Below are 16242 nucleotides of genomic sequence, written 5' to 3' on the forward strand. Positions count from 1 at the left end.
AATAATGTAAACGAATCTTCTAAGTCAATTAGAGATGCCTAGTTCATCCCTAAAAACTAAGAAACTAAACTAAGGAGTGATTACAATGATACATCGAGTGTTTATTCACTCTGAAGAAAGTGCTCATGCACCTATCATGAGGAGATGAAGCCTTATTTGGGTGTTTGTGGGGTCCATTGTGATGTGGCTTGGCTTCATGATGCTGCCATAGGCAAGTGCCTTGTTATGGGGCCAAATTTTGAAGGTCTTGTGTCCAATCACATATGAGTCTTGTGTTCTTAAGGAATGGGCTTTGCCTCATGGTCTCTATAATTCCTACCTCTATGAGGGCTGTCTCTGTAAGAAACTAGTGCATCTGCTTTCAAGGATCCCATCTAGCTCCAAGCCTCATGAGTCTCTCCTATGCATAGTAATCTTGAAGACAAAGAGGGCTACGCCGTGCTGGTCCGTGCAGTCAGTGATCTGTTTCTCACTATGTACTACAAGATCCAAAAAAGGTGGGTCAGGGAAGAAGTGTAAATTTTAATCAGGTTTCCACATTCATCATTTTAGACTTATAGGCTCATCATTTTATGATTTATGTCGAGTACTGTTTTGGCAGCTAGTATGGGCTGTCCCATGTAGATCTGGTCATGGCTTTATTTTTCTTAAAAAGTCTTTAGTCCTGTACAGTTGCGATCTAAATGTAAGACAATCTAATAGACTATCCCTGCATAATTTTGAATTTTGGGCAGCTCACATGGACAACTTCTTCGAGAGAGCTAATACAATTTCTTCAAGAAGTTCGTGTGAAGTGTCACGTACTAGAGGAGACCATCATGCAAATAAGAAATGCGAAAAAGAAAATTAGTCAGATTTGTAATGCGATCAGCACTTCTTGGCTGGTGAGCATTGACAAAAAAAGGATATATGATGTAGGAGAGTTTGAATCAAAGCAAGCAGAACATCGTGAAAGTATGCGAGCACAGTTTAAAAATGCCTACAATAGCATAAAGGACATAATTTCTGCATCATATCAAAAGTGTGCAAGTGAAACAAGCGATGTTCGCAACAAATGGGAAGACTTTAAGAAGAAGGTGATCTCTCTCTCTCTCTCTCTCTCTCTCTCTCTCTTGTGTGTGTGTGCATGTGCGGGGTCTTTATGCACAAAAGTGTGTGTGTGTGTGTGCGTTTCTGGTGCGAGGAGAAGTGACGATGGCGAGGGATTCCATGTGCGCGAGAGAAACGAATTCGACTCGTGGTCTCTGATCGTACCTGCGCTCTCCGTACACGTCCGCGTTCCCCTCGTTCTTCCGCTCGCTCCTGCGTTCTGTCCGTACAACTGTACGGACGCCGTACTTTCGTACGGACGCCGTACAGCCACTCTTCTCTCCTCCTGCGCTGCTCCGTCCCGTCAGCTTGCCCTACGCTATCTTCCTTGTTTCACCGTCGTATCTCTTGCCCTTTTCCGTACACACAGTCCTGCCTGTTGCGTCAGCCCCCTCTCCACTTCCGAAATTCGTACAGTCTTTATTCTCCCTGCTTCTTCCTTCTTTCCGTACAGCTCGCATCTCTAGCTTATTCTTCGTCCGTACAGCCCTTCTTTGCTCTGCCCTTCCTTCAATCCTGCCCTGCTCCTCTTCATGGAAGATCAGTTCAAAAGCTACTCTCGTAAGGAGTCGACCCGGGACTCCAAAAGACAACAGGTTGATTTTTCTACTACAGATTCGGTCGACGCTCACTATGTCTTTGATATGCTTAAAGATGAATTTCAGTACAGCCGGAAGGAGTGGGCCAAACCTCCCCCGGCCATCAAATACAAGTTGAAGCTTCCATCATTGGTTGCTCCTCTTCGAAAATTCTCTCAGCAAGCAGTTATTATCTTCTTCCCAGGAAAGCTTCCTTCAGCAAATGATGTGGCTCAATGGGTTCAGGCATTGTTGGGAGGCTGCTTTGTTGAAGGGGTATATTTTGCTTCTAGGGGTTTTTATGAGGTACACTTTTCAGATGCCTCATATCGCCAGCAGATTTTGGAGATGTCGCCCCTTTTCTATGGCAGACAAATGGTGCATGTCATGCCATGGTCGCCAAACAAAGATTACCACAGCCTCATTCGACATCATTGCCCCGTATGGGTTGAGGTAGTGGATTTTCCAGACTATATGAGGGCTGAGTTACCAAGTTTGGCAGCCACTTTGGGGCAAGTTGTTTGCCCACCCCGCCCTTCGGGTAATCGCAATCGCTTTTGTATTCTTTGGGATACAGATCACCCAACCCCTCCTTCCATTGCGGTCGAAGTGGAGGATGTTCCCCTTGGTGAAAAATATTTTGACTTGAAATGGGGAGTTTTTGCAGGGGCTTGTTTCACATGCCATAAGTTTGGCCACTTAGCCTCACAGTGTCCTGCAGTTCTGCATCAGCTTCCTCCCACAGCTATTGCTCCAGAAAATACTCCCCCTCCGACTTATCCCTCGGGGTCTAAGGCAATGCCTACCAAACTGGGTGATGTGGCTCTCAAATCTGTCCCTTCCAAGGAAAATGTACTTCAGGTTTCAGCTAAGCAAAAGGATAAGGGTAAGGGCAAAATTTCAGAATCTCATGTCTCTCCCCAGGGTGCCTGGCAGCAACCCAAAAAGGTTTTTGCTCTCAAACCACGTCCACTACAATCTCGCCATTGGGATGCTTCAATTTCTACCCCTGGCCAGACCTCTTCCCCTGCTGACAGCCTTGCTTCTCAACTGTGGGTTGATGTGCTAAAAAGAGGCATCCCTGTATGTGATAATGATGAGGATCATAGAGCTAATGATCCAGGAGCCCAGGTGGATGTTGATGTCATGGCTGAGGCCTGACAGTTTACATTCTATTCTGCCTTTTGGTTTGACTGTACATATCTTTTATGTCTACTTCAATCACTTGCATTACATACAATGTTCAGGGTCTTTGCAATGCCAATAAGTGGAGACTCTTCTGGCATTATGTACATAGAATGCATCCCGATGTGATCTCCTTACAAGAACACAATCAACATTTCTTGGCTGGTCAGCAAGGCCACTATGCTGGTTATGATATTTTTTATGCTGGTACAATGCACTTTTCGGGGGTTTGCATGCTTGTAAAACATGATATACAGCCCACGGTGGCCCACAATGATCCTCAGGGTCGATGGATGGTGATCAGGTGCACCTGGCAGGATACTCTCTATGAAATAGCATCTGTTTATGCCTCACAAACTTCTGCGACTAGAGCTCAAATGTGGGACTCCCTCAAACAATACCCATGGCTTTCCAATGCTTTTTTGTGTGGAGACTTTAACAATTCGCCTGCCTCCCAAGATAATACTACTCATCGCTCTCACATGATCCCCACTGAGTTCCGACATTGGGAAGATATGCTCTCATCTCTGCATGCTGAAGATCTATGGCTCTCAACAAGGGACACAGATATGGGTTATACATATCATCACAATGCTTTTAATCATTACTGGGCTCGACTTGACAGATGGTATTTGCTGCATGCTCAGCAGTATGCTGATTTCACATGTACATTGCGGATTGATCACTCCCTCCTGCTATCTGATCATTTCCCAGTATGCTTGACATTATCAATAGCACGTCTGACAGATGATATGCCTTTTTTTGGTCATCGCTTGCTCCATGTTAATAGTGCCTACTTGCTTCATCAACAATTTCAGAACATGGTGAGAGTGGCTGTCCGTCCCCTCCTCTTACATGCTCAGGAGGATATGGATTTTGCTTGGATCAGCCTTGCTCATCGTTTACAGGCTGTTATTCAAGACTATGGACGGAGTTACATGGAAAACCTTCGGCTCAAGATAAAATGGGCTCAATCCCACAAGCAGCAAATGGATGCAATCAGTTCTCATAGGCAGCTTACTTCTTCTGAACAGGATTCTTGTGCTTATGCGGTTCATATCATCCATCAAAATGATCTTCGCAAATTAAAGAAGTGGCAAATCCGAGCTCGTATGAAACCCCTTTTGGATAAGGGCTGCTCCTCCAAAGCCTTTTTTAAAAGTCTCCATGCGGATAGGCGAAAGGAGGATATTTGCAGGATCAAGAAGGCTGATGGCACCTGGACCACTTCCAAATCAGACTTGGAATTGCAATGTTCTAGTCACTTTCAGCAGCTCCTTTCCTCTCAACCTGATCATTTGATGCAAGTAAATGCAGCCAGGTCTCAATTTCTTATGCATGTTCAGCCCATAGTATCTCGGGAACAGGCCCATGCATTGGAACAGCCTTTTATGCTTAGTGAACTGGAAGATGCTTTGAGTCATCTACGCAAAAGCAGCTCCCCTGGTTGGGATGGACTGACTGTTGAATTCTTCCGTGCATTTTGGGGTGATCTCAAGAATACTCTCCTTCTAATGATCAATCATGCTTGGGCAGAACAATCTCTTCCTCCATCCTGGAAACATGGCCTAGTAAAATTGATTCCCAAAAAAAGGTTGTGTGAGACGATGGCTGATTGGCGGCCTATATCCCTCATGCCTGTCATTTACAAACTCATTGCTAAAATGATTGTCCTCAGGGTTCGCTTCCTCTTGCAAGCAGGACTTCATCCTAGGCAGTATGGGTTTGTCCCCAGAAGGCAGATCACTGACAATATCTCCAATGCCTTGCTTGCGATTGAGTATGCCAAATATTCTAAACAAGATGTTCTCATTCTGCAAGTAGACATTGCGAAAGCTTTTGATACTGTCCATTGGGATTTCATCTCTCAAACTATGCAAAAATTGGGATTTGGCTCTCGACTTGTCCACATCATTTACTGGCTTTATTCTCACGCCACGGCACAGTGCTTGCTTGGTGGTGGGTTGTCAAGAACCTGGACTATGACTCGCTCAGTGAGACAGGGTTGCCCTCTTAGTTCCCTACTGTATGCCATTGCTACCCATCCGTTACTCTTGCATATGGACTATCTGACAGATACAGGACAGCTTCATGGTTTGCAAATTCCAGGGGCACAGTCTTTTCTTGCACAGGCCTATGCTGATGATTCATTCTTCATGCCAAGGAATTCTCAAAGTGATCTTTCTCGTTTGATGCATACACTGAATGATTTTGGCATAGCTGCTGGACTGCATATCAATTTTCAGAAATCAAAACTTCTAGCTTTGAAAGAAGCTGATTGGCATGCACTGTTTTGGCCAGGCCACATTATCTCTTCCCTTACTATTGTCAGACATCTCGGATACCCCATTGGCTGGAATATTACTCCGCAGCAACAGCTCAAATGGGTGCTTCAAAAGATCAATAAGAAGCTGGAATACTGGCATTTGTCCACTTGGCCTCTACATGTTCGACTCCGGATAGTACAGTCCATCATTATGGCATATGTGCAATTTTATTTGCCTCTTCTTCCTTGGTCTTTCAAGCATTTGGCCTCTTATATGTCCCAAGCTATGGAGATATTTTGGAAAAGCAAATCTCTTAAAAAAGCTTTGCGACTACTACCTATGCAGTCTATTTGTTCACCCAAGACTCATGGGGGGCTGAATATTCTCAATCTCCAGGTTCATATGTTGGCAAGAAAGAGCACTATGATTGCTGATTTTTTTCAGCAAAAACAACCATGGGCTATTATGTTAGCAGCTATGTGTGGAAACATGGCTTCCCATGCATATGGGCATTGGATTACAGATCACTGGGAAGCAGTTTTATCTACCTTTCAGGGAAAAATTCCTGGTTGCCCTGTTTCTACTGCTTTTCTTCATGATTGGAAGAGAATTCTTTCATATGCAAAATGGACAGGTGCTTCCTCTCATCATGGCAATTCTTTTCGATTGGAAAGCATCCATTGGAGCAAGGTGTTTGCATCGCCTCTCGCTTTACAGGCACCTATCAAAGCATATAATCTCATGAAATTGGGCATAAGATTTGTTGGTGATGTTGTGGATCAACAAGGCTATACACTTTCATTTCCACAAGCTTGCAGGACATTCTCCTTGGGCCTGCATCATAGATCCATTTGGAGAACACTTTCAACTATGTTGCAGCCATTTGTTCCGGTTCCTCCACTGTTTGCACAGGACAGATTAATGGACTGGAATTTGACTTCCATACCTCCTGCTACACATACACTCTCGATACACAATCTGACTTCCTCGAAGGTTTACAGATTTCTTCTTCCACAGCCATGGATTGACAAGCATGCCAACACTCTTTGGAATTTGGATAGGCCTTTATCTTGGTGGCAATCCCGTCTCATGAAAATCTGGAAAACCAAATTGCCATTGAAACAGAGGCTTTTCTTTTGGAGATGTATAGTGGGAGCCTTTTCCATTGGGGTGAAATTGGCAGCTCGCCGCATTGCTTCTCCTTTCTGCCCCCGTTGCTCTCATCCCCGCGAGACAGTTCCTCACTTATTATGGTTTTGCCCGCACTCTCGCACATTGATCACTCATGTTTCTCATTTACTGCGGCTTCGGTTCCCTTCTATCAGATTTGGGAAACTTTTCTGGATGTTTGGATGCTGCTCATCTCAGATGTCTCCATTACTCCTTTTCTTTCATTGGACTCGCTTTTGGGTATTATGGACCATCTGGACACAGAGACTGCATTCTAGGATGGGTCAACAGTTTCCTCAGGCATATATTTTCTTCAGAATGTCCCTTAAGCAGTCTTTACATGACAGTCTTGCTGCAAGGGATTTGGATGCTACTTGCCTTGAAGTGTTCTCTACTTGTTTTTGAGTTCTTCTATCGGGCTCTCTTTCGGAGTTCTATGCTAGTGTGTGGGAGTCTTCCCATATTGTAAATTCATGAGCTTATAAATACAATGGATTTTACCAAAAAAAAGCATGTGCGGGGTCTCATTGGGATTGTCAGATCATGCCCCATTATGGTTAAATCTGCAATTTGGTATGCCACTGGATGATTTGCCGACTCTCTCCAGCAGATTACTGCATGTTAATCAGGCTTATTTTCGACATCAATATTTCCAGCAAATGATCAGAGTTGCAATTCATCCCTTGCTTTTGCATGCTCAGGAGGACATGAATTATGCTTGGGACAGCTTTGTCTCTCGTATACAGAATGTCATTAGGGACTATGGAAAATGGCACATGGCTACATGGAGGAATGAGGTCAAATGGGCAAAAAGGACAGCACAACAGCTGACTGAATTTTCACATTTAAGGCCTCTTTCTGAATCAGAAAATGATTCCCTCTCACAAGCCCGGATTAAACTGACTGACAATGATCAGCGGAAATTGCACAAATGGCAGATTAGAGCAAGAATGAAACCCCTCATGGATAAGGGCTGCTCATCAAAAGCCTTCTTCAAGGGCCTGCATGCCACTCGAAAGAAAAACTCATGTCTAAGGGTCAGGAAACTAGATGGATCTTGGACGCACTCTTTCTCTGATCTCCAAGATGAATGCCAGAATTACTTCCAGACATTGTTCTCTACTCCTGGATCCCCATCAAATCAAATGACTGATGCAAGGACTGAAATTCTTCAATATGTTTCTGGGATAGTGAAAATGGATGATGCTCTATTATTTGACAGACCTTTTACTGACACGGAACTTGAGAATGCATTGTCCCATCTCGGCAAATACAAGTCCCCTGGCTGGGACGGTCTTACGGTGGAATTTTATACTTCTTTTTGGGATGATTTGAAAGATGTTCTCTTACAAATGATCAATGTTGCCTGGCAAGAAAATCAATTGCCGCACCTCTGGAAGCATGGCATCATCAAACTTGTGCCAAAAAAAAATCTTTGTGATCATATGTCAGATTGGAGGCCTATTACTTTGATGCCTGTAGTTTACAAACTCATTGCCAAAATGATTGTATATAGGCTTCAAGGGACTCTGAATGCGGGCCTTCATCCTCATCAGTATGGATTTGTGCCTATGGATTTGTGCCGCGAAGACAAATTCATGACAATATCTCCAATGCATTGACTGCAACTGAATATGCTAAGTACTCGAATCAAGATGTGCTCATATTGCAGGTAGATATCTCTAAGGCATTTGATACTGTACAATGGGATTTTATCTCTCAAACCATGACAAAGTTGGGATTTGGTCCCAAGATTGCAAATGCAATTTATTGGCTTTATTCTGGCTCTACTTCTCAGTGCATTCTCGGAAGCCATCTATCTCGGTCATGGACATTGGGTAGATCAGTCAGACAGGGCTGCCCCCTTAGTGCTCTTTTCTATGCCATTGCGACTCATCCCCTCCTGATGTATCTTGATCACCTTACAAGCACAGGACAGATGACTGGTCTTAAAATCCCTGGGGCTGCATCCTTTTTGGCACAGGCATATGCTGATGATTCCTTTTTTATGCCACAGAACTCTCCTCGGGAAGTCCGCATGCTTATGGCCACATTATCATTGTATGGATTAGCAGCGGGATCGCATATCAATTTTGACAAATCCAAATTGCTTCCACTGAAACAATGTGACTGGCATTCTATTCTCTGGCCTGGTCAGATAGTGCATTCCAAAGAGGTTGTCAGGCATTTGGGATATCCTATAGGATGGCATATCACTAGGAAGCAGCAGCTAAAATGGATCTTCCAAAGACTTCAACATAAATTGGACTATTGGAAAATTTCTACTTGGCCACTTCATGTTAGGCTCAGAATAGTCCAGTCTATTGTAATGTCTTATGTTCAGTTCTTCTTGCCTTTACTACATTGGCCCTTTAGAGATATCTCAGCTTTTATGTCTCAAGCGATGGAGCTGTTATGGAAGACAAAAACTGCTGTGAAAGCATTGAGACTGCTGAAGATGGAAATGGTGTGCTCCCCTAAGATGCATGGAGGACTTAATGTTCTAAATATCAGATATCATGTACTTGCAAGGAAGGCGACTATGCTCAATACCTTTTTCCATCAAAAACAGCCATGGACTTGTATGATAGCATCCATGTGTGTCAACATGAGGACAAATGCTTATGGCCATTGGACTACTGATCATTGGGAGGTTGTCATTGGGAGATTTGTAGGGAAGATTCCTAGATGCCCTTTCTCTACTGCTCTGATACTGGACTGGAAACAAGTGCTTTCTAAAGTCAAATGGACTCCTGATAATCATTCGGGGACAAACTCAATGCGGAAAGAAAGTATTCATTGGAGTGCCATCTTTGACACTCCACTTGCTTTACAGGAACCGGTTAGGGCATATAATCTCACGAAATTGGGAATCAGATACATCAATGACGTGGTAGATGATCATGGCCATATTTTATCTTTTCCTCAGGCCTCTGCCACTTATGCATTGGGAATGCACCACAGGTTGATATGGAAGAAAATTGCTGATCTCTTGCATCCTTTCCTTCCTATTCCCCCTGTGGCTGACACAGACAGGCTTATGGATTGGAAATTGTACCCCACTGCTACATGCTCTCGTCCTATTCCTCTGTCCGTTTTGACCTCCATCAAAGTCTACAAGCTTCTTCAGCCTGCCCCTTGGATTCATCAATATGCTAATACTCTGTGGCATATCAGGCGGCCTCTTTCATGGTGGCGGAAGAATCTCCGACTAATATGGAGGTGTAAAATGCCTTTGAAACAAAGACTTTTCCTTTGGAGATGCTTGACTGGCACACTGTCAGTGGGAATCACACTTGCTAAACGTCACATTGCTTCACCCACTTGCCTACGGTGTCACGCTCCTTCAGAGACTGTCCATCTACTTTGGCATTGTCAGTCTACTCGAAACCTCCTGGGGATTATTTCAGATCATCTTCGCCTCCGTTTCCCGAGTCACATATTTGGGAAACTTTTTTGGTTATTTGGCAGATTTAGGACGTCTTTATCTCAATACTCACTCTTTTTCTCATGGGTGAGATATTGGGCTCTTTGGACAATTTGGGAAGAACATAATTTGGCATATTTGGGCCGTCAGTTTCCAAAGTCATATGAATCCTTTAGAGCCTCATTGCGGCAATCTTTATATGATGCCTGCCATGAGGGTGATATACATGCATCTTGCATTGAGCTTTTCTTTTTATGCTTCTGATCTGTGGAATACTCTCCATCTTGGAGACTTTCCCTCTTGTAAAGTTATGACATTATAAATACACAGCACTGGATTTTACTTTAAAAAAAAAAAAGCATGTGCGGGGGGGGGGGGTTTAAAAGAGTGTGTGTGTGTAGTCTCAAGGTGTGAGAGAGAGATCCCGTGCTAGCCCTCGTGCTCCCACGCTACAGCTGCTTGTTTCTCCCTAAGTTTGACGCCCTCGAGGTTCCGTTTGACGCCCGTTTTGTGTCCGTACGCTCTATCAGAAAATCCCAAAAAATATTTATATATATATATATTTCATACTGTCAAAAATCCGTACGATTTTGTCCATACAGCTAGGAAAGTCCGTACAATCGGAAAAATCTGTACAGTTTTGCTATCTTCTTTTTTTTTTGTAATGTCAAAAATCCGTATGATTTTGTCCGTACAGCCAGAAAAAATCCGTGCAGTTTTGTACTTGCTGTGCTTTCCTCCTTGTAAAGCGTTGCTGCTTCCAAGCCTTTTCCTTAACTCGAATGGCGGATTATTCCTATGAGAAAACCTTTCACAAAGACAAGTTGGTTTCCAACAAGAAACAAAAACAGGTGATGGATTCAAATGATTCCCTTCATGACTCTGCTAAGGCTCAGCTTGTTTATGAGGTTATGCATGAAGGGTTTGAAGACACCCGCAAAGGTTGGAAAGATCCACTTCCCACCACTGGCATTATGGTGGAAGTGAATGATATATTTGATCCAGTTAAGGAGTATGCAAAGCATGCCATTATAATTTTCTTCCCAGGATGGATGCGTGCTACAGCAGATGTTGGGAATTGGTTGACTCGAACCCTGGGTGGTTCTTATGTCAAAAAAGTTCATTATGCAACGAGGGGCTTTTTTGGGATCATCATGGCTGATGAGGAGCACCGTAGGGTTTTGTTGAAGCACTCTTCTCTCTTCTATGGCCAGCAAATGGTCCATGCCATGCCCTGGTCTCCCACTTGGGATTATCGGGCATTGATTCGGCATCGTTGCCCAGTTTGGGTAGAAGTTGTGGACTTTCCTCAATGCTTGTCTTCTCTTCTACCTAAAATTGCAGCTTCCCTCGGTAAGGTGGAATGTCCACCACGACCCAATGGAAATTCGAATCGCTTCTGCATTTTGTGGGATATGGATCATCCCATTCCAGCTTCATATTCGGTTACTGTGAATAATGTTTCCATGGGGAGTGCCTTTTACAAGCTCAAGTGGGGGCAAGGCATGGTTTAAGGAGAAGCAGAGAGAAGGAGTCCACATCGATTGGCAAAGGATGGCGACACGTCATGTGAGTATATACCCTATTCCTCTTCGTTATCGTTTGACTATCACCATTGAATTTCAATCATCGCTCTTAGTTTTTCTAACTTGTTTCATTCTTAGGGAGGCACGTTCGACCCATCCGGATGGGATTTCTGCTTGCATTCTTTCTGGGGATATCTTTGATGAGTGGACTCTTTGTTATTCGGTCCGCCAGGGATGCCCTCTCAGTGCTTTACTGTATGCCATTGCTACTCATCCTATGCTGCAATATATTGATCATCTTGTGGCTACAGGATCACTTCATGGCTTGGAATTGGATGCTAATGGTAGCATGGTTGCTCAAGCTTATGCTGATGATTCTTTCTTTACCCCGAAGAATACGCCCCATGATCTTGGTGCCTTGATGCAGGCCCTCTTTGTTTATGGTTTGGTAGTTGGTCTTCATGCTAATTTTCAGAATTCTAAGCTGCTCCCTTTGCATTCCAAAGACTAGCATAGTCTATTATGGCCTGGGGATATCATTCCACCCACTCAGTTTGTTCGTCATCTTGAAAACTGGCAACTTGGCCTTTGCACGTTCGTCTTCGAATAGTGCAGTCCATCCTTGTGGCATATATTTAATTTTACTTGCCATTGATCATGTTCACTAAGGCAGATCTTACATCTTTCATCTCTGTCTTTATGGAAATCTTCTGGCGATCCAAACATGGTAGAAAAAGTTCCAGGCTGCTTTCGATGCATCACATTTGTTCTCCCAAGATGCATGGTGGATTGAACATCACGGATATTCATGTGCATATTCTTGCCCACAGGGGGAAAATGTTGCTCCAATTTCTGCAAGGTGATCAGCCTTGGGTTCTTATGATTAGGGCTCTGGTCACTCATATCAATATTTCTGCGTTTGGTCATTGGCAACTCGATTACTGGGATTTCTTTTTTGGTTGCACTGATGGCACTCCGCCTGGCTGCCCTTTTGTCTCCCACTTGCTTCTTGACTGGAAGCATGTTCTTTCTCATCTAGAATGGAATGGACGGCAATCTTTGCTTGGGAATTCTTTGAGAGCTGAAAGCATTCACTGGTCGAAAGTCTTTCAGCCTCCCTTGGCTTTATAGGAACCTCGACATTCCTACTTTGTCTCGTTTAAAGGCATCACCTCGCTTGCTAATGTTATGGGTTTTGACTAAGCTTCGGGAAAAGCTTGAGTATTGGAAACTTGCAACCTAGCCTTTGCACGTTCGTCTTCGAATAGTGCAGTCCATCCTTGTGGCATATATTCAATTTTACTTGCCATTGATCATGTTCACTAAGGCAGATCTTACATCTTTCATGTCTATCTTTATGGAAATCTTCTGGCGATCCAAACATGGTAGAAAAAGTCCCAGGTTGCTTTTGATGCATCACATTTGTTCTCCCAAGATGCATGGTGGATTGAACATCACGGATATTCATATGCATATTCTTGCCCACAGGGGAAGAATGTTGCTCCAATTTCTGCAAGGTGATCAGCCTTGGGCTCTTATGATTAGGACTCTGGTCACTCATATCAGTATTTTTGCGTTTGATCATTGGCAACTCGATTACTGGGATTTCTTTTTTGGCTGCACTAATGGCACTCTGCCTAGCTGCCCTTTTGTCTCCCGCTTGCTTCTTGACTGGAAGCATGTTCTTTCTCATCTGGAATGGAATGGACGGCAATATTTGCTTGGGAATTCTTTAAGAGCTAAAAGCATTCACTGGTCGAAAGTCTTTCAGCCTCCCTTGGCTTTACAGGAACCTCGACGTTCCTACTTTGTCTCGTTTAAAGGCATCACCTCGGTTGCTAATGTTATGGGTTTTGACTAAGCTTCGGGAAAAGCTTGAGTATTGGAAACTTGCAACCTAGCCTTTGCACGTTCGTCTTCGAATAGTGCAGTCCATCCTGGTGGCATATATTCAATTTTACTTGCCATTGATCATGTTCACTAAGGCAGATCTTACATCTTTCATGTCTGTCTTTATGGAAATCTTCTGGCGATCCAAACATGGTAGAAAAAGTCCCAGGCTGCTTTTGATGCATCACATTTGTTCTCCCAAGATGCATGGTGGATTGAACATCACAGATATTCATATGCATATTCTTGCCCATAGGGAAAAAATGTTGCTCCAATTTCTGCAAGGTGATCAGCCTTGGGCTCTTATGATTAGGACTCTGGTCACTCATATCAGTATTTTTGCGTTTGGTCATTGGCAACTCGATTACTGGGATTTCTTTTTTGGCTGCACTGATGGCACTCTGCCTGGCTGCCCTTTTGTCTCCCGCTTGCTTCTTGACTGGAAGCATGTTCTTTCTCATCTGGAATGGAATGGACGGCAATATTTGCTTGGGAATTCTTTAAGAGCTGAAAGCATTCACTGGTCGAAAGTCTTTCAACCTCCCTTGGCTTTATAGGAACCTCGACGTTCCTACTTTGTCTCATTTAAAGGCATCACCTCAGTTGCTGATGGTTTAGATGATGTTGGTACTGTGCTCCTCTTTTCTGTAAGAGCCACTACATATGGATTTGGCTCTCATTATCGTCCTTTGTGGCGACAAATTACTTCTATGCTTTCGCCTTTTGTTCTGATTCCTCCTTTGGAACTCCAGGACCGGCTGGAAGATTGGACTTTGACTTCTCCGGGGTCCTCTTCTCGTCCTTTGAGGCTATCTCAGATTACTATACCTGCATTGTATAAAATCCATTTGCCTCAACCTTGGGTTTCAGAGAGAGGTGATTCTGTTTGGCGAATGCATCTCCCAGCCAAGTGGAGGAAAACATTACACCAACTTTGGGCCTATAAAGTACTGCTTCGGCAACAGGTTTTCTTGTGGCGAGTTCTTTTGCGAGTGTTTCCATTTGGATAGCTATTAGCTCATTGACATATTACTCCTGCACTTAGGATGCTTCTTGAATTTAATAAGTCACTAAATACCTTGTGTTCAAGCTCTGTAATGTAGCCTCCTGTGTGTTGTTGGTCATGACATCAGTTTGTTCGAATATCCAGCCAAACTTTGCTCGCAACCTTGAAATTTCTTGTAAGACTATTGGGTTGACTTTTATGTGTCACCTGCTCTAGGTGTTCCATACAGTTTCGCATGTGCAAAACTGTCTTTAGGTTTCATACTTGTTTTGGCATTGGCTGTGAACCAGGTACTTGGTTCTTGCTTGCTACACCTTTTTTGGGTCTCACTGCAGTCATCCACAAATATTTGTAGTGTTGGGGCTTTTGCAGGACATTGGCAAATTTGGGGCTTTCAGTTCTTTTCACTTCTTTTGGTTGCAATTTCTTGCAAGACATTGGATTTTTGGGATTTTTGGTGTGCAATTTCTTGTTTAGATTGCAGTACATTGGGTTAGATTGCAAGACATTGAGTCACATTTGCAGGACATTGGGTCACATTTGCAAAAATCTCAGCAAAATTTGGGCTTTTCTGTATTTGCCCTCTTTTTTGCCTATTTGCCCTCATTAAATTTGGGGCTTTTTCTAGATTTGTTGTTTTTTGCAGTGAACATTGCCTGACATAGTCACATTTGGGTCAAATTTACATTTGCCCTTTGATTTGGGCTGGAAATTTACAAACTTGCATACATTTGCTGTCATTTTTGGACAACCAGCTCTTTGCAGTGATAGCCTTGAGGCTTTTGTGTTTACAGGTCTCTTCTTTTCAAGGTATCCCATTTGCAATGGCTGGCAATAATCATGATCAATGGCATTCTTTATGAAGATGATAAGTTGGATGGCACCAACTATCCGATGTGCTCTTATCAGATGTTGTGCTTCTTCCGAGACTGTGCCTCACTTGTTTTGGCATTGTCCGTGCTCTCGTGAGTTTTTTGATCTGCTTCGATAGCGCCTGCGAGCGAGATTCCCATCTATTTCGTTTGGGAAGTTCTTCTGGCTATTTGGGTTTCATCCATCTAGACCAGAGTTTCATCTTTTCTTCGTTTGGGTTCGCTATTGGGCACTATGGACTTTATGAACATATAGTTTGTAAAGTCTTTGGTGATCCTACTCTCTCTTTGTTTGGCTTTTTTAGGCGTTCTCTATAGCAATCTTTCTTTGATTGCTTGCAGACCGGCTGCATAGATCATGAGGTCTTTTTGGCATATACCGAAATTTTCAGTTGATGTTATTGTAGCACCTTATTTTGAGGTTGCTACTCATATAATATAATCAATCAAAGATTTCACCCAAAAAAAAAAGTGTGTGCATGCGCAGGAGCGTACATCCGTGTGTGCACGCATGTGCAATTATGTATTTTATTGAGAATCTAGAACCACTTGGAAATAATATCCTTCCATTAAATTGAGAATAAACTTGGTTCAATATAGGCTAGGCTTAGGAATGTAAATAAGCTCCAAACAAAGAAATCAAGTACTAAAAAATGATCATCCCATGGTTGCAGACATCACAACTTCCTTCATTTTATTTTACGGATCAAGGCTTCTTTAATGTTTGTTCAGTTTCCATGGATTTTCTAAAGGAACATGGTGGAAAGAGGGAGAGAGAGAGGGTAGGCTAGGGAGAGAGGAAGTGATACTCAAAAGGAGACATAATAAAAAAGAAATGAAATGACTAGAGCAATGAACAAAAATGAGAGTACTCACATGTAGACCAAAGAGCTTGTAGCTTGATACTTGATTGATTTGACACTAGACAAGTACAACTCTTATATAAGAGCACGTACACACATATGAACACCTATGCATATGGAATAACTCCCAATATGACACGTGGCATCCATAGAATACACTAGACTAGAACTCACACTAAAACACACTAGAACACACCAAACTGACTCAACTTAGCTTCATATTTTAACATCCAAGGTGAGAGACTACTAGAATGGAACCAAAGACAGAACATGACAATGATGGTCTAAGGTGAGGGACTATTGAAATGGAACCAAGAACAGAACATGACAATGACGGTCATCAAACTATGCACCCTATGTAACTTAGAG

At 43.1% G+C, this 16242-nt stretch overlaps 1 protein-coding gene across 1 annotated transcript in view; it reads left to right on the forward strand.

Moving 5' to 3' along the window:
- The window catches only part of LOC147885929 (dynein-1-beta heavy chain, flagellar inner arm I1 complex-like), a 629024-nt gene that overhangs the window by 35289 nt on the left and 577493 nt on the right, over positions 1–16242 (forward strand). Inside the window, exon 14 of the mRNA XM_087396248.1 lies at positions 735–1076. Coding sequence (XP_087252374.1) covers positions 735–1076 — 342 coding nt within the window. The remainder of the gene's footprint in view (positions 1–734; positions 1077–16242) is intronic.

Source organism: Dipteris shenzhenensis, chromosome 25 (genome assembly GCF_047967505.1).
Source record: "Dipteris shenzhenensis isolate YYH24624 ecotype China chromosome 25, Dip_SZ_1.0, whole genome shotgun sequence".
Classification (NCBI taxonomy): domain Eukaryota; kingdom Viridiplantae; phylum Streptophyta; class Polypodiopsida; order Gleicheniales; family Dipteridaceae; genus Dipteris; species Dipteris shenzhenensis.